Source organism: Babylonia areolata, chromosome 18, assembly GCF_041734735.1.
Source record: "Babylonia areolata isolate BAREFJ2019XMU chromosome 18, ASM4173473v1, whole genome shotgun sequence".
NCBI classification, from domain to species: domain Eukaryota; kingdom Metazoa; phylum Mollusca; class Gastropoda; order Neogastropoda; family Buccinidae; genus Babylonia; species Babylonia areolata.
In genome coordinates this window covers 11,329,907-11,356,176 of record NC_134893.1, presented here as the reverse complement: position 1 = coordinate 11,356,176, position 26,270 = coordinate 11,329,907, and the positions used below count along the sequence as shown (strand labels likewise).

The following is a 26,270-nucleotide window of genomic DNA, read 5'->3' as shown; positions in this document are numbered from 1 at the left end:
TATAAAAACCATTATTGCAGTTCATGTACAAATATATGTTATTGTCTCAAAGCAAGAACATTTGATATAATGAGAATAGAAGATACTTCGTCCTTTTATTTTGCAAAATTTACTTCACAGTAAGTACCACGGTATGCTTGCTTTTTCTGGATAAAATGGATTAGAATTTCCAGCTTTTCCCCTCAGTATTTATTTTAACCCTTCCAGTCTGTATGGTTTACATGTTTCAGCAGTGTGAATACCGTTGCCTGATTATTATTATTATTATGGAAAATTAACTGAAGGCAACTTTGCTGGTAATAGACGCATGACAGTTAATTCTACATGCTTTTGAAAGACATTTTGTGTGCATCCTGTTTAATTATAATAAGTAATATGGATCTAAATGAGATCTAATTCACTGCTAACATTGACATGTGTGCAGCTTTTATGATGGTAGATATTTTTAAGATGGTAGATATCTTTATATGTCCTGACTACTGACAGACTTTTGTTGTTGTGTGTATGTGTGTGCACATTTGTGTGTGTGTGTGTGTGTGTGTGTGTGTGTGCATGTGTGTGTGTGCAGCCTGGTTGGCACTTTGTGTCTGTGCGAGGACTGCTGATCGTTGACAAGTAAACAGAGGGAAGAGAACGGCGGCGACAGGCAACATCTGATTCACGCTGTGATATATGCTTTTTCAAAGTTTACATACCTGCTGTCTTTGTTGCTTGCACTGCTGTGCTATATTCTATCTGTGATAATTTTGGAATATTGAAATCAACACAAATTTCTGGAAAAAATGATTTGCACACTCTTAACTGGCTAACATGTACAGGAGTTTGAAAATAAAACAGCAGACAAAATAATCAGATTTCTTAATTTGATCTCACAAATCTGTCTCTGTACTGCATGCATCAGGAAAGAAAAATGAGTGTTCAAGCCTGTCATGGCAAAATATTGGATTGTTGGAGTTTTCCTCTGCAACAGCCAGCTGAATCTTTTCCACTATAACATCATGGGTCCTTTGCAGAAGGACTGAAATAGAATTGTGCTGTGTGACCTGTGATGTACTGTTCATCCCTTTTGGAGCAGAGGAACGTTATGGTGGTTCACTCTGGAGACATGAAGCATGTGTCTTACTGGGTTTTTTTTTTTTCTGTCTAATGTACTTTGTTATTTTTGCCCTGATAAGTTTCTCTGTTCTTTTTTTGCCCTTTTCTGAGAACCTGAATACCCATCATGGTATGTATGTGCATATGCAGAAAATAAAAGTATGCATAATTCATGTCCAATTTTGATGCTTTTGCAAGAAAAACGCCACAAAAACACAAAGTTCACGTCAACTCCAAAACAGAGTACAGCTACATCGGTGTCTGCATGATAAATGGCCATTGCATGTTAAAACCTGTCCGTTAGAAAGAGTGTGTGGAAATCACAGCCTATGAACACAGCAGAAAAATGCAGTTCAGGTATATATAATATTGTTACAATTTTGAAGGCTGCTATGAATGTCATTGTTTTCTTTCTTTTTTTGTTTCAGAGTAGATCTTAAAGCAAGAGTATAGCAACAGAGTTTTTAAAAAATCGAACAAAAGGATTTACATGATATAATCACAAGTACCAGTCAAACTGCGAATTGCATGTAATATTTGTGTTCTGATTAAGCGACTCAGTGAAAAATGCTTTTGAATTCAACAATTTGTGCAGTCTTGTGTGTATGTATGAATAGACATGGATATTCCAGGTAGACAGCAAAGTGTATGCAATATCTGTGGACTGTTAAACTCAGTCAGTGGGAAATGCTTTTGATGTCAACATTTTGTGCAGCCTTGAATGTTTTGGTGTATATGAATTCATAGACATGGATACAATTTTCTGTTTCTTGGTATTCTGTTTTGTTATATTACATTTCTATTTCATAATATTCTATTTCATGTGCATTTGTATTTTTACAAATACAAAATAAGAAACAGTGCTCCCAAATTTTCCATGATTTTAGACGCAGTTTACAGTGCAATTTCCTAACACCATGATGCAAAGCTAACAGTTACTTGTCCCGATTTAAAATCAGTTCCTCAGTCCAGCATTTAATAACATTTCTTTTCAACAGACTATTAGGTAAGAAACTCCATTCCATATCCTATCTTCTTTGAACCTACATCTTTTTATCATGCATGGAGTTTATGTGTTAGTTTGGGAGATGGAGGGGTTTGGGTTCAGGAGGGGTAGGGGGTGGGTTGGGGATGCATAGGGGGCTTGTGCATGTTTTGTGTCAAATTGACATGTTTTGCTATTGTAAAGCACATTGCTGGAAAGTGCTGTATATACACACCACTGTTATCGTAAAGGAAAAAAAATAATGACTGTGAGGAACTTAGATTTATTTTATTAATTTATTTTTTATAATGTTTTAAGATGTTTTATGTGGTGACTTAAACATGGTTTTCATCCCCCTCTGAACTGTCAGTTCATAAATTTCAGCCTAAAAAAAAAGGTTATTTTTATTTATTTCTATATTTGTTTATTTATTGCTGGTTCTTGTAGCTTTTTTGGCTATATTAATTTTTAAGTTCCTTGTCTGTTGAAGACTGCTTTCACATTGAAAAGTGAATGCCATTGGCTGGATCAACTAGAACTGCAGAGGTCATAGGCAATTTATATTTTCCCTGGATAGATTTTTTTAACCTTTGTAAAGAAGATTCTCAATTTTTTTTCTTGCTTTGTGTTTTCTGAGACAGTTTGAGCATGCAAGATATGTGCACAAAGTCTGCTTTGATTTCTTTAGCTCGTTATGTAAACATGCTATTTATGCACCAAAATCTTTACAGCTTATTGACCATTCATTGATGTGTGTGTGTACGTCTTTGTATGGTTAAAGAGATTTCTTTAGCTTGTTATGTAAACATGCTATGTATGCACCAAAATCTTGACAGCTTATTGATCATTTATTAATGTGTACGTGTGTGTATGTTTGGTGTGTGTTTAAAGAGAGAGAGCAATGTGTAAATTGTAATTATTTGAAATTTATTAAAAAATTGAAATTTAATTATAAAGGTGGTAAAAATCAAGAAACTGACCAGCCAAAAAATGGACTCATGAATGTGCACGCTGATTCATTCACTCTGAACCATTGGATAGGTTAGTTCAGGAAAAAACCCATATTTAATCTCAATTCATCTTATTTACATTTATCAATCTTTTTGCAGTCAAGTGCTGACCCTTTTGTGTGTGTATGTGTGTTTGTGTTGTGTGTGTGTGTGTTTGTGTGCACCATTATGATAATAAAAATGACAATGTTGATTGAATCTTGCGCCACTTACTGCAACTATGCCTGCAAACAGGAACTGGAAACATTTTTAAAAATTTTGTTTGTCATAACATTAGCCTTTAATTTACCAAGGTCTCAGCAGAGCATAGCATTCAGATTGAGTTTGACAGCAAGGGCTTTTATATATGTGTCTGTTCAAAGAGGAACAAAAAAAACCCCTCCTTTGTGTCTTATAAAAAGGAAATTACTGCATGATATAGGGTCAAACCCATTGCTTTCACCATCTTTGTTCCTGCAGTTTCATTCCTGGTTTTTATGAATGATGTGATTATAAACAACCTGAATAGAATACTGAATTTTCTTCTCCCGCTGCAGATAAAACAAAAAATATTGCAAAGACTGTTCCGAATTTTTAGACTAATTTCACTTTTGTTACTTTATACTTTTTTTCTTTTTGTTTGGCTGGTTTTTCATGCATATGGAGAAACCATTTTGCTTATAAAAAGAAAATTACATAATGATTACATTCATATAAATCTTTTTTTTTTGTTTTTTTGTTTTGTTTTATTCATGTTTTACTGCTGCTTCACTTTTTCTTAACATTCAATTTCTAGTCAATTACATTCCGTATTCAAGTTTTATTCAGTTCCAAAATAATTCACCTTTTTAAAAATTTTTTATTATTATATTCTTGTGCTTGAAATCTTGATGGTGTATTACATGCTTCTTAATTTTAATGCTGAGTTGAATAAATGTTTCCATTTAATTCATGTTGGTTACAATTTTTTTTAATTTTTATTATTATATAGTTTCTATTGGATATGTGTGTTTTGCACTGATTGCAAGTCCAATATAAGAACCACCAAAATGTAAAAATGTTAGAGTATTTATGTACAGTTCAGGATGTGTGTGTGTGTGTGCGCGCGCGCGCGCACGTGTGCGTGCATGTGTGTGATGCGATAGAATGATTGGTTTAAAAATAGTTTTTATGTATTATTTAAAAAAAATTATTTTAATACACATTCTCTCTCTCATCCCCCCCCCCCCCCCCCCCCCCCCACACACACACACACATTCCACCTCTCATGGAAGCATACACATTTAGACAAGTGCACGTTTTCATTAACGTTGAAGATGTACATCTGTGTAGTAGCTTTTTCCTCATTTGAACACCTCAGTGCTGAAATATATGGCTGATTGGTTGTATCTGAAGACTTTTTACCATGAATATCTTTTGTACAACAATCTTGGTTTGAACATGACTGAATATGATCGTTAAGTGGGCTTGTTTGAAATGTTAATTTGGTTCAAATGTGCAGCCACTAAATAGTATCTGCCCCCGTTGCATTTAGTTGGGTCACTCCACAGAAGTAAACAATACTCACACTTTTGAATGAACAGTCTTTATTGCAAAGATTTTGTTTCACTGAATGCATTAATAACTTAACACCATAATGAGTCAATAAAAGACTGTTTTAATGGCTGGATGGAGGAACCTGAGATACAAAGAAGTTCAATTGGGTTCACTCGTTATATTCTATGCCATAATGATTATTCATGATGCATAAACTCCATAACAACATCTGAAGACTTGAAAAAGGAAGAGAATTATAAGAAATGTCTTGTCACGCAATAAAACAATTTTTCACTGAATATACAAATACATATAATATATAATTTATTTCATCAATAAAACAAACCCCCTACAAATCAATATGTCTATCCATAAGTTAGGAATACAGGAATAGTGGAAGTTTTGGAGCAGAGTTGAGGGTAAAGTGTTGATGCATTAAACAGGAGGAAAACAAATACACACACACACACACAAAATGCTAAATTTTGTCTGCTCCTCCATTACACTCCTGAAGGGTTTAGTTGCCTTTTGGATGGCTGTTCAAGCCTCCTTCTTCGGTACTCAGCATATGTTACATGTATAACAACCATAAAAGAAGTTCCTGTTGCCCTGAGAAGAACAGCATTACCTGCCCCGAAGGAACACTCAAAAAAACAACAACACCCAAAACAGCAAAACAACTTGCAGCATGCATAGATGGACAGACAGGACTAAAAGTCTGAATCATAACTTGATCGGTTATTCAAGGACACATACATGTCTTCACAAAGGCCTTCAGTAAATGGAATACAATTAAAGTATATACATAACTTGCATTCAGTAAGTGGGGACACATAGAAAAGCAAGAGGAGCACAATGTAGAAGACAGCAGCACTTGACAGACAGATGACAATGGTCAAGATCTTGCGGCGGCGGTCAAATTTGCCGAAGCTGACATAGGGTATCAGTGCAAAGGCCAGTAGGAAGCCAAAGCCAAAGCCAAAGAGGTGTGACCAGTTGTCAAACCAGGGCAGCAGGCCAAAGGCTAAGAGAGTAAAGAAGACCGTCATCGTTTTGAAAATGGCAACGCGTGGTGAGCGGTACATCTGGTAGCTCTGTAGAACCTCCACCAGCAAGCAGGCCAACACTCCAAACTGGGATCCTGAAGGCCCCGCCTGTAAATGTAGTTGTCAGTACTAGCTGCTAAAGGCAAGACAAGACAAAGAGAGGACAATAAGTATTTATTTGAAAAAAACCTACATGGGATACATGAAAAAGACAATGATTAGCGCAAGACATGCTAACTGTTTGTTTCAGTGTTGTTAAATAACTTGTTTGTGATGATTGTTAAGGAGGCAGCACCATTCCTGATTTGATGTTCCACACAACAGAGCTTGATTGCACGCTTTCTTCTTTCTCAATACATCCTGGTGGTGCACCAGGACTGAAAAATACAGATGCCCGCAGAACATGTGACTGTCACCGCAAGCGTGGTGCCAGTCTTCCCAGCTGGGCTGTGGGCAGGAGGTGAAGCCCCAACCCCCATAATGGTTACTGAAATTCAATTGTGTGATGGGGATAGTTCTAACCTGGCACCACAAACTGTGCAAGGAAGCCAGTCCCTCATCTACCAGGCCATCATAATGTTCTCCATCTCCACATATACATAAAGGACACTTGTGGCCTTGGACCAGGGAAGGCTCTCAAGGCCTGACCAGCGCATTAGGTTCAAGTGAAGGTCAGTCATCTGTACTTATTTTCTTTTCCCCAACTCAGATGTGGTATTGTGTATATATATATGCATCAGTCCACATGCTTTTACATCTTGAGAAACTGTGGCCTTCCAGATATCACCTGGAAGGAGCTGAGAAGATAATTTACAGACTGATGGATTCAGAATTATTTTTGTTAAAAAAATTATCTGCATGTGGCATTGTGTGTGTATGTGCATGTGTGTGAGTGTGTGTGTGCTTTCATAAAATTAAGTGCACGAGCAAGCACAGTGTGAATCTGAAGTATTAACAACAAAACTCAACATGTAAACTGAATGTATCTACAGGAGTCTGGAGAGCTGTGTAAGAGAATCACGGCACTCACATCAACATGGTAGGGCAGGAAGATGGAGCTGGCCAGGTTGCCAGCCATGCCGCTGCTGATGTAGATGATGGACAAGCGCATGGCCCCTGTCAGTTTTTCAATGTCTCGCATGATCCACATCTGGAAGAGGATACTCACCACCAGATGCATCACTCTGCATGCACGACCACATGCACAGACACACACATACACACCCACACATGGAGATCACTAAACCATGGTCAGCTGCTGGTGGTCAACCGTGCAAGGACATCTTCATCTGAGTGTACTGTGACACATGACATCATAATATTTATTATGGACTGACTCCCAAACTGAATATGTTCATTTCAACATTTTTTCAATGTTCCACTCCAGGTTCAGTTTGTTAATGTTTTATATACCCCCACATCCCCCAAAGCCTCTGATGTACTACCAACATTAATTCCGAAGTGAATGTCATACCACTTCGACGAAAATGATAACAACCACAGATTAACTGACAGTGTGGACTACTGGTTATAACGGTTTATATGCAGAGCTTGTGTATGTAAAAATGGATGATTAAGAATCAAAGTCAACCCCAACAACAGCCTCCATTCCACAGTAGCTGTGTGGAGGGACACAAGGACTGACCCAGCGTGCAGGAAGAGAGAGGTCCACAGCCGATAGATCTGGTCAGGTTTCTTGGAGTTGCTGAAAGGGATCATGCCACACAGCTCCTCGAAACAACTGGTCTGGGGGGGAAAGAACAACAACAAAATATTAGCCCTTGTCAAAGAAGCCAAGAAAAAACAAAACAAAAACAAAACGAATCACTGGTTATAGAATTGGTTTAAGACATGGGTAAACATGACTGTCATTATTTTTTGCAGGTAACACGAATCTGACTGAAGTGGCGGACACACGGCCAGGCCATGGCCAATATGTGGCCAGGGCATGGCCAATACGTCATCACTGGCCAGGTGATGATCAACAATGGCCATATCACAGACAGCACATGGTCAGGTCACAGAGCAGGTCACAACCAACAATGGCCCGGCCATGGCCATGAATGGCTAGACGACAGCCAACACACGGTCAGGTCAAAGCCAACAGATGGTCACATCATGGCCAACACACAGCCATCAGATGGCCAGGCCACAGCCAATACATGGCCAGGATTTGCCTGATCTCTTTAAGCACAGATTATCTAGTTTTGTTTTTGTGTGGTGTATTTTGTTTTTCTTCCAGTATCTTATTTCTTGCAGCACTGACTGAACAGCTTGAAGTAGCCGAGTGTGCATGACCCCACTGCTTGTGATAAGGGGAACATTGTGTATGCATGTGTGTGACAAAACACACACACACACACACTATAAACAACTTAATATATTATCTTTTCACAGCAGGCTGTACTTCAACAAAGCTGTTTGCATGCATAATGTTATGTATGGGAATGCTCCAAAAACGGCTGCAGGCACTTTTAAAACTAATGAACACAGACACAACCACATGTTCTGCAGACCCAGACCAAGAAACAACCTTTTTAAATCCAGCTTTTTATATTCTGGTGGAAATTTATGGACTAATCTTCCACTCACTCTAAAAAGTATCGTGAATAAGAACGTGTTTAAGAAAAATCTGAAGAATCACCTTATTGAAAAGGATAAAAAGTAAAACAATTCTTGATCTATTAGTCTAATACTTCTTTTATTAATGTTTTGTATATGCTTGTGTTGGCAAGGATTTTATGGTATATGAGGGAACATGTGCACGAGAATGGGATGGACATGGTGTATTTATGGCCGAGCATTTGTGTTCATGTGTGTGTGTGTGTGTGTGCGCGCGTGCACGTGTGCATGTAATAGAAATGCAATTGTATATTTCGTTATCACAATGTTCTTGTATATATATTCACTTTGTTTGTTGTTGCTTTTCATCGGCTTGCTTCTTCTCTCTCTCTTTCTCCTGGGTTTTTTTTTTTTTTTCATTGATGGCTTGATATAAAAAAGCAATTGTTGCTTATTCAATTTACCATCATGAAATAAAATCTTGACTTGACTTCACACACACACACACACACCCACACACCGCCACCACCACCACTACAAGTAACACAACCTAACTCCCACCCCTAAACTTACACACATACTGCTCAGTACACGCAGAACAACCCAATCCCCACTATCCCACCCCCAGCACACCCCTGTTATATCTATCTCCCTTACCTCCTCCCTACCTGAGCACAGAGGAACTTGTCGTCGTGGAACCTGCCCCTGAGGAGGTTGCAGTGCTCACGGGTGGTGATCCAGCACTCCCCCTTGATGCCATAGCAGCATGGACGGCCCAGGAGCTCGCAGGACATGTGGCGGTCTTGGAACCCCTTGTAGCTGACGTTCTGCTTCCGTGTTTTCGTGCACACCTATGCGTCCACAGCACAGAACAGGAACATTAAAAAAACAAAGTACCAAATAATTGTAGGAACACCTATCTTATGCAAAATGAAGTGTCTGATTTATTCTTTTTAGCTTATTTGAAATGACGAAAATGCGTTAATTTATCAAAAGCAAGCTCTGTCCTTGCATCTTGTGGAAGGAGTGGTAGTCTGGAAGTTATGCATCCGCTAAAGGAGTTAAAGAACGGACTGCACTGGATCGAATCCCCCTACACTCGCCAGTATTTCCTCCCCCTCCACAAGACCTTGAATGGTTGTCTGGATGCTGGTCATTCAGTTGAGGTCCCGTGTGAAGTTAAAGAACAAATGGCAACAAAAGGGTTGTCCCTGGCAAAATTCTACAGAAAAATTCACTCTTGTGATTGAAGCCTGACTGAATGACAAGGAAACAAATGATGAGTGCCTAAAGGCAGCTCTCAGTCGGTTCTACCACAGCAGCCTGTTGTACGGGCGTCTAAGTATCAATAATAAAACAGGTAAGTATGAATAGTAATTATCATCAACAACAACAACAGAGAAGAGAAAGAAGAAGAAGAAGGTTTGTGTTGTGTTGTACTGTTCTGTGTGGTGGTCGAAGATATGCGCAAAATAAATATCAATAATGAAATGATGGAATGATTTACGTGAAAAAGAAACTGTGACGTTGTTCTCCACATGGCAAAAATTTGACCATAATACCACAGGCTACCTTTTCTCAAGCAAAATTCCAGTTTCAAGGTCAGGTATGGATTGTGAACTCTCCCTCTTGTGATTGAGAACACCTATAAACTATGACTGTTATCTCTGGTTTACTTGCCATGAAGGATCTTTGTAAAGTTATCAATAATCGAGGCGTTGTTTAGTTGTTACCTGCACTATTATGCCATTGTAAGAAAAAATTTTAAAATGTGATGTGATGTGATGTGATGTGATGTGTGTGTGTGTGTGTGTGTGTGTGATTATTACCATTATTACTATCATTATTATTATCACTGTGAGAAGAGAGAAGAGAGGAAAATCAAATATTAAAATTAGATGATGATTATCATCATTGTTATTATCATTATGATTTTTATGATAATTATTACTATTAGTATTGTCATTTCATCATCATCTTCATCTCCATCATCATGGACATACCGGCCAGTCGACGATGGAATCTGGCCATTCAAAAGGAGCAGCGGATGCTGGCGTGATGCAGTATCTGAAAAATGAGCAATCAGTCTTGTCTAATTTAAACAATGACAACTATTTACTTCTCTGTTTCTCTGGCTTAAACAAACATTGGCTCTGTTTGATATGTACATTGACTTATACACAATACAACTATGAGTACTGCAGAGTAATGCAGAGTCTGAAAGTGTTCAATCTAGTTTCAGCGTCACTTCAACAAAGTCAAATCATTCAGCAGTCCGTTTCTTTGATGTATTTTCACAAATGTATATTCCATCATTAACATCGACATATACGTAATATCATTATTTTGCAAAGATAACACAATATTGATAACACAATGTGGTCATGATTATTATTTACAGACCTGCTGCTCTCTGCACAGCCCACTTTAGTAGGCTACATAATTCTGCACCGTCTTCCTGATATGACAAATTGAAATTGATACGGTATAACCTCCTCTCCACCCACTCCCCACATCTCTGCCTCACTTCCCTCTTTTCCCTCACTACACACCCTCCCCTCACTCTATACATACATATCTTACACACATTTTGTTTGTTTTCAGAATTCGAACTTGACTGCGTACTTCAAAAATTGCTATTCCAAACAAAAGTCTTGAATACTATTTCCTGTGACGATATTCAACACATAATTATACTTGGTTATGACGTGCTGAATTTGAAAAGAAAAGACCAGAACTTGAAAGAACACAAGAAATTTAACTAAAAATAAAACAGAATTGCTTAGTGCTGTGTATAAAGAAAAAAATGTGTAGTCACAGCATAGTGTGGCACGCCATAGCTTAGCATAGAGAAAAAACAACATCACACAAACAGCATCGCACAACAGGATCACCCAGAATACCCAACACAAGCAGAATCAATCAGCAAATCAACGAACCAACCAAAAAAAAACAATAAATATAACAGACAACCAATCATTTGCAGCAGAAACTGCCAGCCAGCACAACAGAATCAATCATAAATCAATAAGGCAGTCAGCCTACCTATCTGCCTACCTATACCATTTGACCCACCAACATCAATCTATAATGATCGAGACAAAGAGAGAGAGAGAGATAGAGGGGATAGTGGGGTGAATGGGGGTAGTGGGGGGGTGGATGGGGCATGAGGCTACTGAGAACAAAGAAAAAAATCCTAATGACTCACAATGGGAGAGAGATACAGACAGACAGACATTCAAACAGGCAGAGAGACAAAGAGACAGAAGGCGGCTTCGAGTGAGAGAGAGAGACGGAGAGAGCGAGAGAGAGAGAAAAAGAAAGAGAGAGAGGGAGAGAGAAAGAGAGAGACTCCGACAGCAGAAACTCGCAAACAGCATGCCAGTCAGGAAGACATGCAGGCAGGCTGACAGACTTGGCAGGCAGAGAGACAGACAGACAGACAGACAGATCAATACTAGTGACTGACAAGGGATCCTGCCCACAGACGGAGCCAGACACTCTGCCTCCAGGGCCTGTGTCGTTCCCGGCCCTCCACTTCTTCCAGGTGGACAGGATGTCCTGAGGTCAGACCACAGCCACATGACACACTGCATGAGGTCAGACCACAGCCACATGACACACTGCATGAGGTCAGACCACAGCCACATCACACACTGCATGAGGTCAGACCACAGCCACATTAATCTGCATGAGGTCAGACCACAGCCACATGACACACTGCATGAGGTCAGACCACAGCCACATGACATACTGCATGAGGTCAGACCACAGTCACATTGCATGAGATCAGACCTCAGTCACATCACACAATGCATGAGGTCAGACCACAGCCACAACACACACTGCATGAGGTCAGACCACAGTCACATGATACACTGCATGAGGTCAGACCACAGCCACATGACACACTGCATGAGGTCAGACCACAGCCACAACACACACTGCATGAGGTCAGACCACAGCCACATTACACTGCATGAGGTCAGACCACAGCAACATGACACACTGCATGAGGTCAGACCACAGCCACACATGACACACTGCATGAGATCAGACCACAGCCACAACACACACTGCATGAGGTCAGACCACAGCCACAACACACACTGCATGAGGTCAGACCACAGCCACATCACACACTGCATGAGGTCAGACCACAGCCACACTACACACTGCATGAGGTCAAACCACAGCCACATCACACACTGCATGAGGTCAGACCTCGGCCACATCACACACTGCATGATGTCAGACCTCGGCCACATTACACTGCATTAGGCAGACCACAGCCACATTACACACTGCATGATGTCAGACCACAGCCATGTTATACACTGCATGAGGTCAGACCATAGCTACATCTACACTGCACGAGGTCAGTCCTCGGCCACATTACACTGCATGAGGTTAGACCATAGCTACACCACACACTGCATGAGGTCAGACCACAGCCACATTAATCTGCATGAGATCAGACCACAGCCACATTACACTGCACGAGGTCAGACCACAGCCACACTACACACTGCATGTGGTCAGACCTCGGCCACATTACACTGCACGAGGTCAAACCACAGCCACATCACACACTGCATGAGGTCAGATCTCGGCCACATGACACTGCATGAGGTCAGACCACAGCCACATTACACACTGCATGAGGTCAGACCACAGCCATGTTACACACTGCATGAGGTCAGACCATAGCTACATCACACACTGCACGAGGTCAGACCTCAGCCACATTACACACTGCATGAGATCAGACCACAGCCACATCACACACTGCATGAGGTCAGTCCTCAGCCACATTAATCTGAATGAGATCAGACCTCAGCCACATCACACACTGCATGAGATCAGACCACAGCCACATCACACACTACATGAGGTCAGATCACAGCCACATCACACAGCGGTCACTGCTGTGTTTTCATTACCATACACCACACATATCTCACGTATGAACCCTTTGTAACCCTGCCCACCACACAAGCAAACAAACAAACAAATAAACACCCCCTCCCCCCAAAAAAAACCCAAAACAAAACAAAACAAAAATAAAACAAAAAAACAACAACCCCCCCCCCCCCCCCCCCCCCCCAAAAAAAAACAACCCCAACGACAACAACAAACAAAGCAAACAACACTTGCAGGCAGATAAAAAGATACAACAGAAAAGGCTGGCGCTACATTGTCGAGACGAGCTCTCCCCGGAACAGCGGTCCGAATCTTATACAGAGAAATTTGTTGTGACAAAAAAAACAAACAAACAAAAAGAGAGCAATACAACACAATACAATATAATAGGTAGGGGGAGTTTGCATCACAGGCCTTCTCCCTGCTTGGTTAGATATACTTACCGTGTGAAACTCAGTTTGACATGGTAAGTTACATTCAACCAAAACATGGAGTATAATACAAACTCCCCATCTTGGTGTCTTATACTGTACCATGTCAAACTGTTGCATCTGAGTTTGGCATAGTACAGTATATGATACCAAATAAAAGGTGAAAGGTCCCATAGCCAATTACAGCCATCGGGGCAGTGAATTCATATCCACTATGTTCCGGACTCAGTACTGGAAGGCCGGACCCAATCCTCTCCTTCTGTCGCTTCAAGCATCCCCTCCCCAGTGGAAGAACGGTACCGGTTCACACCTGGGTGGAGTGAGGAAAATCGGAGTAAAGTTCCTTTCATTTTAAGGACACAACAGCATGCCAACACACAGCCTAGAACCGACTGTGCATCGACACGATACGACAATGTTAATACAAGACATGACAAAACATTACAATAATACCATACAATAACAACTTACACATTTTGTCTCCAGCCGCTGCACACATCCGGAACCATCGTTGCGCACGCAGCAGGCCGACTGGTTTTCCATCTTCCTGTCCAAGTTCAGCAGGTCCCTCAGGTTTGGATCATCCCTCATGCACGGCGAGTACTTGGCACCCAGGTGGATCAGGTCAGCCTGCAAGCAGCCCCACAGTAATGCTATAGTGCTTTGGCAGCAGCAGTTCAGTTACAGCTAAGAGTTAGCAGTAATACAGTGCCAGTAGCATGTCGTTAGCCCCTAGGCTGCCTGCATGACGAGATAACTCATCATGGCAAGCATGTATGCTTCGCTACCACAATGACGAGATAACTCGTCATCGAAATATTCTGACTTTTCCCTGGTTTGCATTCACTTCGTTGACAAAAATAGTGGTAGCTTTAGCCTGGGGAATCTCTCTAGATTCTATTCATAGCTAGAAACCCCATCTACGTCATGAAGCAGTCCTTTATTTGAACGTTTTGGTTGGGTCACTGTCCAAGTGTTTGCCTGACTTCTCTCCTCGCTCGCTCAACAAAATGTCGGACTGACGCCGTGCTCAAGACATGCAATTGTGACGAACTAAATCAACCAAGATTTCTTTCTTTAGCTGATGCTCAGAAAGAATTGAAGCGTAAATTCGAAGGAGAAGATAGTGATGAACATTTATAGGACGATCTGATAGAAAATAAAGGGAGCAATCAAGAGAGTGGCCAAGTTGCGACTATCAGTGAGTGATGCCGGCTGTACAGATGTTAGCAGTCGACAGAACGACCGAATTAGCAGCAGAGCGGTATAATTGGCACGCAGCCAACGCGGTCTGATGAGAACTGAATCAAGTGACCGTGTGAGAGGGGTGAAGAGGAGGGGGGTGGAGACTGAGGGGGCGTGGCCTCACATCCATCTTATCACTTGGAGAAGTCATAATGTATTGTGTATCTATCTCTTAAAAAAAAAATATATATATCTTGTGGTTGTTCTAGTATGATTTTGTGTTTGCAGATATCCATTTGTCCAGAAAATATGATGTTTTTGTGCAAATTACCTGACTAATGTTTGTAAAGAACAAGTTGAAAATGTGACAAACCCCCCCCCCCACTGATTTCAAAACAACAGCATGTCACTAAAAATACATAAAATGGGAAAACAGCATGTGTTTTGTATTCTTTATTCATTTACCTTTCAGAAAATATATACTTTTATGGGTCTTTCTCCAATAACAAAAAGCACAGAATTTTTGGAAAATTTATACCCGTTTTTTGTGAAAAAACCCTGGCAAATAGATTTCAATTAAATTTTATTTTCCTGGCAGCGAAAGGGTTAAAACAAAACTTAAAGATCAAATGGCCATTTATTTAAGACCCTTGGGGCAGTGAAATTATATCCAGTTTCCAGAACTCAGAATGAGAATGTGGGGTATTGACCTGGAATGAGAATGTCGGGTGTGTTGACTCAAAATGAAAATGTGGGATGTTGTGTTAAAAAGGGTTAATAAAAAAATTTATGATACCCTTTTAGAGCCACAGGGGGCAGTGGATTCATATTCACTGTGTCAAGTCTTCGGAATGGGATGGCAGGGCTCAGTCCTCTCCTTTACCGACCAGTTGGAGTGAGGAAAATGGGAGTAAAGCGCCTTTCCCAAGGGCACAACACTATGCCAAAACACTGCACCGAATCCTGATCATGGGTGAACACTGTATCACAAATACAACGCCAAAAATGATTCTGCCACGGCGCCTGGGTAATTTAGGGGCATAACAAAAATATAACATAGACAAACAAGAAAACAAACAAATAAACAGGAGGCAGACTTTATGGCTCACGTATAATCTTTATAAGGATAAAAGACACCACAAAAGTTTTTTTAAATTTATTTATAAAATCAACTGTTGTTCGACAGCTCAACCCCAGCACCCTGATGCTGTTGGAAGCATGTGTCTTTGCTCAAGGTCCATTGCACACGGGGTGTCAGCATTGAGTTTCAGGCGGTGCGTCATGATTCTGGTGAACAGCCTAGTGTGTGAGATTTACAGGCGATAATAACAATAAAAACATGTCTGCCCCATTTCAAACGTTTGCAAAAAAAGAAAAAAAAGAAAAAGAGAGATTTTCTTCCTCGGAAAAAGTGGGGGTATTTTCATGTCTGCAGTCCACCATATTTTCCTCTAAAAGGTAAAAAATATCGCCAGGGCAATGACAGTATGTGACTTTCCAAATATGGAATGCAATCTATGATGCCTGTGAAGGCTTGTCAACTGTGTCGCTGCTGGTTTCAAACGTTCTCGCGGCAATGTACCGAGGAAAAAAAAAAGGTGCAACTGACATGAAACTGCCGTGGGCGACGGCCCTAAGTTCGTCCGGCATACATTAAACCCATATCTTGACACTATGGAATATCCAGAAGGAGTTCGTCTCCATAGCAAAGTGGTCTTGCAACAATCTTGACGTACCCATGCTCAACTTTGTTTGCTCAGCTCAGCAATACAGTTGACTGTGTCGGAAGTAAACAACAGCCAACAACAACAAATCGATCTGTGTTCCATTTTCAGTTTCAGTTTCTCAAGGAGGTGTCACTGCGTTCGGACAAACCCATATACTCTATCCTACATCTGCTAGGCAGATGCCTGACCAGCAGAATAACACAACGCGCTTAGTCAGGCACCGAGTGCCTGCGTATATAACTATCAGAGTTGATTTTTTCTACTGAATTTTGCTGGAGGACAACACTCTCGTTTCCATGGGTTTTCTTCTGTGCACCAAGTGCTTGCTGCACACGGGACCTTGGTTTATCGTCTCATCTGAATGACTAGACGCTCAGTTTGATTTTCCAGTCCAGTTTGGGAGAAAGGGTGAGAGCGGGAATTGAACCCACACCATCACGGACTCTCTGTATTCTGTCACCTTCCTCCTTCCATTCTAAGGTGTGACAAACATGCTTATCACTCCAAGTCCAGTTGTTTTCACAAAATCATGGCTTGCGGATGTATTCTCGCTCTCCAAACTTTTTAATAATGATGTCGTCTTCTCCCTTTCTCAAATCATAGTCACTTGAGGCGAGTACGCATCACTGAAAGGAGGCCGCTGAATCTTATCAGGAGAATGATTTGTGCAAATGCCTCATCTCATTCACAGTCATAGTGCTTAGGGTTCACGGGTAACCATCTAAATAAACATATATTTTCCTTTCGTGTTCTTCACCGTTATGCTCAACACGATGCAGTGTGTGTTATGTGCACTTTTTGCTTTTTTATACATTGTTCAAAAACAGACAAAGACAAGTGGCTAAGCCTTCAAGACTCAAGTGTGCTTCCCGCTTTATCCAGTAAAGGAATCATGAGGAGAAAAAAAAGAGAAAAAAATCGTTAAAAAGTGTTCTGTATTCAATATGACAGTTCCTAAATAAACTGACTAATCCCCACTGCTGCGGCGCATCTGACACTATTTGACTAAATGTTGTTTTCTCCCTTGTGGGACAAATAAACATTACTGTATTGAACGTAATAATGCCGTTTAAAGCATGTCTCTGTGTGTTTTTATTATATCTCGATTATTCTTTTATTTCGGAGGTAAAGGAGACGTTGCCATCACTTCAAGCACATCAGAACGTCTTAGCAAACACAACCTACCTTCTAGCAATTCAGTGGGAAGCGGTTTCTAGAATTTTCGGATTTTGGAATAAATCTCAAGGAAATAAACCATTAATGATAGGGAAATACAGCTTAATTTGGGGGACTCACAACCTATGATTATTATGACTAAAATTTTTTTTATATACTATGTTTACAAAAGAAATCAATAAATAAAACAAAAGTTGTAATTTGTTGCGCATTAAAACGCCTGTTCATGGCCTATGGCAACAACTCCCCCTTCCCCCCATTACCCATCCTTACCTCCACCTCAAAGTGTCGAGGATTGAATTTCCGGACATAATCATGAGAACGTCGCCAAGAAAGAAAAAGCTATGCGAGACTTCCAATTTCTGAATAGACGGACCAGCGAGAGGCGACTTTTAAATGTCAAATTTCAATAGTCGCAAGCATGGCAAAAAATGACCTTACCTTGCGGGGCCCAATCCACAGGTTCTTCTGTTCCACGTACTCCTTCACTTCCAGGGCCAACGAGGACAGACGAACCTGAAACCCACACACTTCTTCTCTTCATCACCAACACAGACCAAAGACTCAGGCTCAAGGCTTCAAACAGAAGAATTTGGTTAGCGCAAAGTGTATTTAAACGACATTCAATCATCAGCGTTGGAGGAGTCCCCAAAGGGCACCTAGACCCCAAGGCCGCGCACTTATTTCAGAGTCATATTCCTACACAAAAGACTGTTAAGATGTTAAGAGTCATATTCCTACACAAAAGACTGTTAAGATGTAAACTACTTCCCATTGCAGTGGAAAAAAAAACATTGATCATATTGTTTTCACTGTGCACTAAATTCACAATGTATTGGTATGCATGCGTCTGTATGTGCGTGTGTTCATGTATGTGTGCATTTTGAGAGAGAGAAGCAGAAAGAGGGAGACTGACTGACTGGATGACAATGAAGGATTTGAATGACTTTGGCAACCCCCCCCCACCCCCCCTCCCATATGAAACACAAGCGCAGACAAAGTGCATATGATATTATTTATATCACAAGGATTTCGGCTCAAAGTGTGTGGTACATAATGGATGGTGCAGACCAAACGCCAATTGATTATGACATTCTCGTTATGCTTCCCATTCTCCTGCCCTCAACACATAAGCATGACCACTCTCCCAAAAGCCCCTATATATACATAAACGCATGTCCAACTCTCAAGCAGCCGACTTCAAAGGGCCTACATATCTTTCTGACCTTATCAGTTTACACTCCCGCAAGAAATCTCCACTCTTTCTCTGACTGTTACCTTCTGAAACTTCCTCGTGTCAATACAAGAACCTATGGTGAACGTTCTTTCTTCTTTGCTGCTCCTCACATCTGGAACAACCTTCCTCATCATATCCGTGCATCTGATTCTATTTCTGCTTTTCGCTCATCACTAAAAACTCATCCTTTTAAAACCTATCTGTAAGTACTGTCAGCTTCCTTGTTCTCCAACACCACCCATGTCAGCTCACTTTGGATGTATGTTGATTTGGGGGAGGGAGATGTTTTTTTGAGAAAGAGTGGTCATGAATGTTGTATGTAACTTGTAATGTTTTTGACTCACTTGTGTAAACAAAGTGAGTCTATGTTTTAACCCGGTGTTTGGTTGTGTGTGTGTGTGTGTGTGTGTGTGTGTGTGTGTGTGTGTGTGTGTGTCCGTGGTAAACTTTAACATTGACATTTTCTCTGCAAATACTTTGTCAGTTGACATCAAATTAGGGATAAAAATAGGAAAAATTCAGTTCTTTCCAGTCATCTTGTTTAAAACAATATTGCACCTCTGGGATGGGCACAAAAAAATAAAAAAAGGCAAATTATATGCAAACTGCATTTACTGTTATATTTATTTATTTTTTTATTCTATAAACTTGGCACTTTGATCTGATATTCTGAAACAACAACAAGAGCAGTCATTATTATCATTTTTTGTTCAAACAGGAACTTCTTTTGCAAAGCATGGAACTTTTATTTATTTTGCAAACGTTTTGGTGCAGATAGTAAAAAAGGGAAATTAATCTGTAATTAATGCTAGGGGACTTAATTTGCTTTAAACTGATCTTTCTCATCTTAAACATTGCATTTTGAAATTATACTCAATACATAAAAAGCTTGTGTGTTTTACTCTCAGTGTACAGGGCTTTCACTATGTTCATTCGCCCAAGTGGTCTTGCCCAAGTGGTCTTTTTCGGATACTAAAATCAATACGATGAGTGGACTTTATAGATCTATTGGCTGAGCCCTGAAGGTCATGTGCAAAAATCAATTGCGTACACATATTTATACACACTCAAAGCGCGTGCTCATATTCTTCACAAACGTGAACGACGCCATTTTGTTTCAAGTTGCTGACCTGCCCGTTCAATCCTATATTCAATGGACAATACACGATAACATGTGATGGAAAGTTGGAGAAGGAGACCGTTAAATATTTATTCAGAGAAAGGTTTGTGAACGCCTAATCACTTACTGGATTATACCCCAAACTGCCATAAAAATATCCACAGAATCAGTCGGAATTCACAGTTAAAAATAATAAACCATGTGAGTTAATACTCTTGAATTGATGAAACGTACAAATTTCCGGTCTTGACTTTTCTCAAAATGAAGTCCTTTTCACTTCATAAGACGTTTAGAAGTACTTGCACTTGGCTCTACGTGTTATTAGTTTAACAAAGTACTCAATTTTCATATCAACTTTAAAACTATAAAACTAAAATGAACATAGAGAAATTGAATCAATCGTGTCAACCGGGTGTAACTAACTGAAACTTGTACATCTTGATCCAGAGAAAACAGCTAAATGTTGCAGTGTCATTGCGGCAATAGCCACGTCTCCTTTACCGCGGACTTCAAAAGAATTAATGCACTTAAAGATTTTTTGAATGCCCAAGATACATCATAATAATATGATTTAAACAGCGTTCTCACCGCGAGGAGGAAGGTGGCAGAATGGTTAAGACGCTCAGCTGCCAATACAGAGAGTCCGTGAGGGTGTGGGTTCGAATCCCGCTCTCGCCCTTTCTCATAAGTTTGACTGGAAAATCAAACTGAGCGTCTAGTCTTTCGGATGAGACGATAAACCGAGGTCCCGTGTGCAGCACGCACTTGGCGCACTGAAAAAGAACCCATGGCAACGAGAGTGTTGTCCTCTGGCGAAATTACGTAAAATGAAATCCACTTTCATAGGTACACAAATATGTAAGCATGCACTCAAGGCCTGACTAAGCGCGTTGGGTTATGCTGCTGGTCAGGCATCTGCTCAACAGATGTGGTGTAGCGTGTATGGATTTGTCCGAACGCAGTGACGCCTCCTTGAGAAAGTGAAACTGAAACTGAAACTCTCACCGCGAATACCGCAATCGATTTATCGCCCTTTAAAAAAGCATGTTTAAATATATTTTTGAACGTCGGTTAAGGAGCCACGATAGTGTAATGGGTAAGACAGTTTCTTCTCACCCGAACACGCGGAGTTTGAATCTGCTGTTATGACTTTTTTTTCTCTCTTTTTCTTTTAACCCGAAGCTTTATAATAACAAATAGAACACATTTTAACAATTAGATTTTTTTTTTTTAACCCCTAGGCTGCCTGCATGTATGCTTCGCTGCCACAATGACGAGATAACTCGTCATCGAAATATTCTGACTTTTCCCTGCTTTGCATTCAGTTCGTTGACAAAAATACTGGTAGCTTTAGCTTGGGGAATCTTTCTGGATTCTATTCATAGCTAGAAACACCATCTGCGTCATAAGGCAGTCCTTTATTTGAACGTTTTGGTTGGGTTACTGGCCGCAGTCTTTGCCTGGCTCCCCTCCTCGCTCGCTCAACAAAATGTCGGACTGACGCCGTGCTCAAGACATGCGCTCATGGCGAACTAAATCAACCAAGATTACTTTCTTTAGCTGATGCTCAGAAAGAATTGGAGCATAAATTCGAAGGAGAAGACAGTGGTGAACATTTATAGGACGATTTGATAGAAAATAAAGGGAGCAATCAAGAGAGTGGCCAAGATACAACTATCAGTGAGTGATGCCGGCTGTTCAACTCTAGCAGACGACAGGTCACCGAATTTTTAGCAGGACACCGTATGAGCGATTTTCTTGGCACTCAGCCAACGCGGTCTGATGATAACTGGATGAAGTGACGGTGTGAGAGGGGTGAAGAGGATGGGGGTGGAGACTGAGGGGGCGTGGCCTCACATCCATATTATCACTTGCAGAAGTCACAATGCATCTATTTCTTTTTCAGTTTTTTTTAAATTGTGGTGGTTCTAGTATGATTTTGTGTGTGCAGATATCCATTTGTCCAGAAAATGATATTTTTGTGCAAATTACCAGACTAATGTTTGTAATGAATAAGTTGAAAATGTGACAAAAAACAAAACACTGATTTCAAAACAACAGCATGTCACTTAAAATGCATAAAATGGGAAAACATCATGTGTTTTGTATTCTTTATTCATTTCCCTTTCAGAAAATATATACTTTTATGGGTCTTTCTCCAATAACAAAGAGCACAGAATTTTTTTGAAAATTTATACCCGTTTTTTGGGAAAAAACCCTGGCAAATAGATTTCACTTAAATCTTGTTTTCCTGGCAGCGAAAGGTAGTGTATCCCAAGTGTGTCTTGAAGGCCTTGCCTCTCTTGTTCTTTCATGTAAAGCATCCTGAGCTCTTTGAGAGAAAGAGCGCTACATAAATGATATAAATGTACATTATTATTATTAGGTAAATCGGATCGGACCTGCTCCAGTATGCACCCTCCCCCACCCCCCGCCCACCAACCCCGTCTCCCAAAAACCTCACCATTTTCTGCTCCTTTTCCTTGCCCACACCGATAGGGGCCACGCCATAGACCAAGATGGCCACTATGAAGACCAAGATCTGTACGAACGTTACCCAGTAAGTGAAGAAAGGTCTGCACATGGCCATATGTCACACACGCACACAGACACACACACGCGCGCGCGCGCACACAGAGACACACACACGCGCGCGCGCGCGCCCGCACACACACGAATACACACACATATATACACAATAATGATAATAATAATGATCATCATCTCATTTATAAATATCGCCTTTACCATGTAAAACATGCTCAGTTACAATGCACAATAACCAACATTAAAAACATGCATTTAAACACTTAAAAAAATTACATGCATAGCCCTGTTTCAGACAGCTAACCAAAACACTCAAACACTCGAAAACATTCACTCAGACATAACATAAATTTATGCGCCAAAAATCTCCTAGTTTTAATTACATGTCATGTCTCATAAAGGTAAAACTCTTTCTCCCAGCTACACCTCCTTCCCCGCGCCCTCCCCCCCCCCCTGCCCCCACCCCACCCGTTACCTCCCCACCCCTCTGAACACGTTCAGTCAAAGAATCACATGGTGATAACCTCCGTCATTCTGATTCCCTCGCATCTTTTAAATCTCGTCTCAAAACTCACCTTTTCCCTCAGCAATAAGTTCAATTGTGGCAGGTCCACTTCCTTTGCGTTAGCTGTGCTTGACTATGTGTGTATACATATGTATGTGTACATAACTACATGCATGTATATGAATGTGTATTGTGTGTGCGTGTGTTTATGTAAGTTTGTGCCTGCCTATGTATGCGTATGTGTTAGGGTAGCTGTTAGATACACATGTATGTTAAAATGTATGTATGCAGTGTGTGTGTGTGTGTGTGTGTGTGTGTGTGTGTGTGTGTGTGTGTAGTCACATTTTGGTGTGTGTATGTAACATAGATATAATGTTTTATGTTAACAAAAGCGTTTTTGTAAAGCACCTAGAGCAGATTTCTGGATAGTGTGCTATATAAGTATCCATTATTATTATTATTATTATCATATCACGTTTGCAGCTTTAGGTTTGAGTACGTAAAAGGACCCATAACAACAAAGCAAAATTTCCCTGTTTAAAATTATGCAGCAAAACTCACTCTCACATACATATGTGTGTGTGTGTGTGTGTGTGTGTGTGTGTAAGAGACTGAATAATAGCAATAATACAGTTGTCCCTAGCAACAATTCTACAGTAAAATCCACTCTGACACACACACACACACACTGTGTGCCCGTGTGGTTGAACATATGTGTGTGTGTGTGTGTGTGTGTGTGTGTGTGTGTGTGTGTGTGTGTCTGTGTGACTGAATCATTGTAGTAATAACAATAAAAATAAAAGTGAACATCAGTGGTGATGATGATGATGATGACGACAAAAAATGATGACAATCATCATCATAATAACAGTGCTGTGGTCCGCTAACCTGTGGTCATCCATGTTGTCCAGTTGCACTGTGACGGACTTGGTGAAGGCTGGCCTGTGCAGGCTGTACCCGAAGTACTTTCCCAACACACCTACCCCCATCATCCGCTGTTGTCTGTCACACGGAAAAACGTAAGTCAAAAACACAGGTGGGGGCAGTGGTGTGTGTGTGTGTGGTGGTAGGGGAGGGGGAGGGTGGGGTGGAGTCATAGGACAATATAAGATTAAGAGAAGAGGACAACATAGGACACAGTAAGATATGATAAAATAGGATAAGATTACAGGACAAGATGAGAGACGACCGGATGAGACACAATAAGGTAGGATAGGATAAGTTAAAATGAGATCAAAGATAAAATGGGATACGATAAGATTAGGTACATTACGAAGACATACTATACAATAAGAAGAGAAAAGAAAAAAAAAAGAATGACTTTATTATCTCACAAGGAGAAATTACACCAGCTGTGGCTAAAACGAACACAGACAACTAAAAAACAACAACACATGTTTAAACATGACTTTTCAACTAAAAAGCAGCAATAACACACACATGTAAGACCTTCATATGAAAACATATCCATATCATTTTAAAATGTTGTGATAAATTCGTTGAAAGACACGAATGTGAACATTGCACTTATCATAATTATTGCGCATTCATTCTGTACACTGTCAGATATTTTCCGCTTGGTATCTTTAAAAAGAAATAATTTTAGAATTGAAAACAAAGTCCAAACTATTAAGTACTTTCGCACGTGATCACACACACACATACACACACACACAAGAGCCCGCGCAGGCATACACATATACACACGCCGATAACTCTTCAAAATTTAAAAGGTAAATTGAACATGGAATAAAAAGTCTCCTGAGCTCTGGATTTGGTGCAAGCCCATGTATGTAGCCACCTCGTGAAGTGTCACCATTGTGCAGTAGATCTACGCTGTGGAACACCATAGACGAATAGCTGTATGCTGTGGAACACCATTGAGGCGTAGATCTAAGCTGTGGAACACCACTGAGGAGTAGCCATACGCTGTGGAACACAACTGAGGAGTAGATATATGCTATGGAACACCATTGAGGAGTAGTTCTACGCCGTGGAACGCCATTGAGGAGTAGATCTATTCTGTGGAACACCACTGAGGAGTAGAACTACGTTTTGAAACACCACTGAAGCGTAGATCTACGCTGTGAAACACCACTGAGGAGTAGATCTACGCTGTGGAACACCACTGAGGAGTAAATCTACGCTGTGAAACACCACTGAGGAGTATATCTACGCTGTGGACCACAAATGAAGAGTAGATCTACGCTGTAGCACGGCATCGTCTACAGCGTAACTAGCCGAGCATGTGAACCCCCCCCAACAAAAACAGTGTACCCATGCAGACACAGACTTGCATGACGGCATGCATACTGCTACACGACCCAGTCGAAATCCTCTTATGGTTTTTCTTTTTTTTACACTAATGGATAACACAAACTGTTTCTAAAGTGCGTCACACGCACGCATACGAGGCTCAACACCCCCAGCCCCCGCCGCGCGCGCGCACACACACACACACAACGCACACCTATACCGACTCGTGTGCAAATATCCATGCAGATGCATACACACAAGTGATAGGACCAGGAATGTCTGCGGCGGCATGAAAAGGCCGTGGGAAAAAAGTAATACCTCTTTTACACGGATCGAAAAACGTTCCTGACTTTTCCCCAATCTTCTATGCCTTGTTAACATTGTGTCCACAGACACAGACTCGAGCGCGTGCGCACGAACATATATACACACGCATGCAAACATGCATGCGCATGGTGGCGCGTGCACTTAAACACACATGTGCACACACAAACATTCACACTTACCCTTTTATTGCGGTTCCAGTGATGCTCAAATCTTCGTGGCTTTGAGTTGTCTTTGGCGGCTGCACAAGCTTATGGTTATATAGTTCGTCAAAGATTGTGTGTGTGTGTATGTGTGTGTGTGTGTGTGTGTGTTAATGAGCGCTACAATGATTAGAAGACAGCTGTATAATGATCGGTTTGTTTTGTATTCTGGATAGTGACTGAAATACTGACACATGTGGGCTGTCATTCTTCATCGTTTGATATGAAACCCTGTCGAAGTCACGCTGGTTAACCTTAAGTTTGTTTGTTCCATATGTACAGTCAGTGATAGACGAACCCAAGATGACATAACAACCACGTAGAACGAACAAACAAACGAGCGAGCGAGCGAGCGTGAGAAAGAAAGAGAGAGAGAGAACTCAGAACTCAGATTATTTAATGCACAAGGCCATATGCCCATGT

General features: G+C 40.8%; 2 protein-coding genes across 3 annotated transcripts in view; one reads left to right on the top strand and one right to left on the bottom strand.

Annotated features, from left to right (window-relative positions):
* Positions 1–4,207, top strand: part of LOC143292437 (tectonin beta-propeller repeat-containing protein 1-like) — a 47,220-nt gene extending 43,013 nt beyond the window's left edge. The window contains exon 22 of one of the 2 annotated variants that reach the window (XM_076602711.1): positions 569–4,207. In XM_076602711.1, the coding sequence (XP_076458826.1) occupies positions 569–619 (51 nt within the window). In that variant the 3' untranslated portion in view covers positions 620–4,207. The remainder of the gene's footprint in view (positions 1–568) is intronic. The other variant, XM_076602710.1, reaches the window with a different exon arrangement.
* A 428-nt stretch (positions 4,208–4,635) lies between these two features.
* LOC143291933 (inactive rhomboid protein 1-like) lies at positions 4,636–26,055 on the bottom strand. The gene is made up of 12 exons (XM_076602075.1): positions 26,040–26,055; positions 24,900–24,993; positions 23,953–24,066; positions 22,477–22,588; positions 18,097–18,171; positions 14,039–14,197; positions 11,683–11,774; positions 10,217–10,280; positions 8,882–9,064; positions 7,297–7,397; positions 6,682–6,835; positions 4,636–5,759 (listed from the first exon to the last, which is right to left on the bottom strand). Exons 1-12 carry the CDS (start codon positions 26,053–26,055, stop codon positions 5,316–5,318), a joined length of 1,608 nt encoding a protein of 535 aa, XP_076458190.1. The 3' UTR covers positions 4,636–5,315.
* Positions 26,056–26,270: the final 215 nt, after the last annotated feature.

Excerpts from the sequence above, each read along its gene's own strand:
- LOC143291933 (XM_076602075.1), bottom strand. Across the intron at positions 14,198-18,096 it reads TGTGGATTGGGCCCCGCAAG|GCTGACCTGATCCACCTGGG; the intron begins GTAAGGTCATTT and ends GGCTGCTTGCAG. Across the intron at positions 6,836-7,296 it reads TCTCTCTTCCTGCACGCTGG|AGTGATGCATCTGGTGGTGA; the intron begins GTCAGTCCTTGT and ends TCGTGCATGCAG.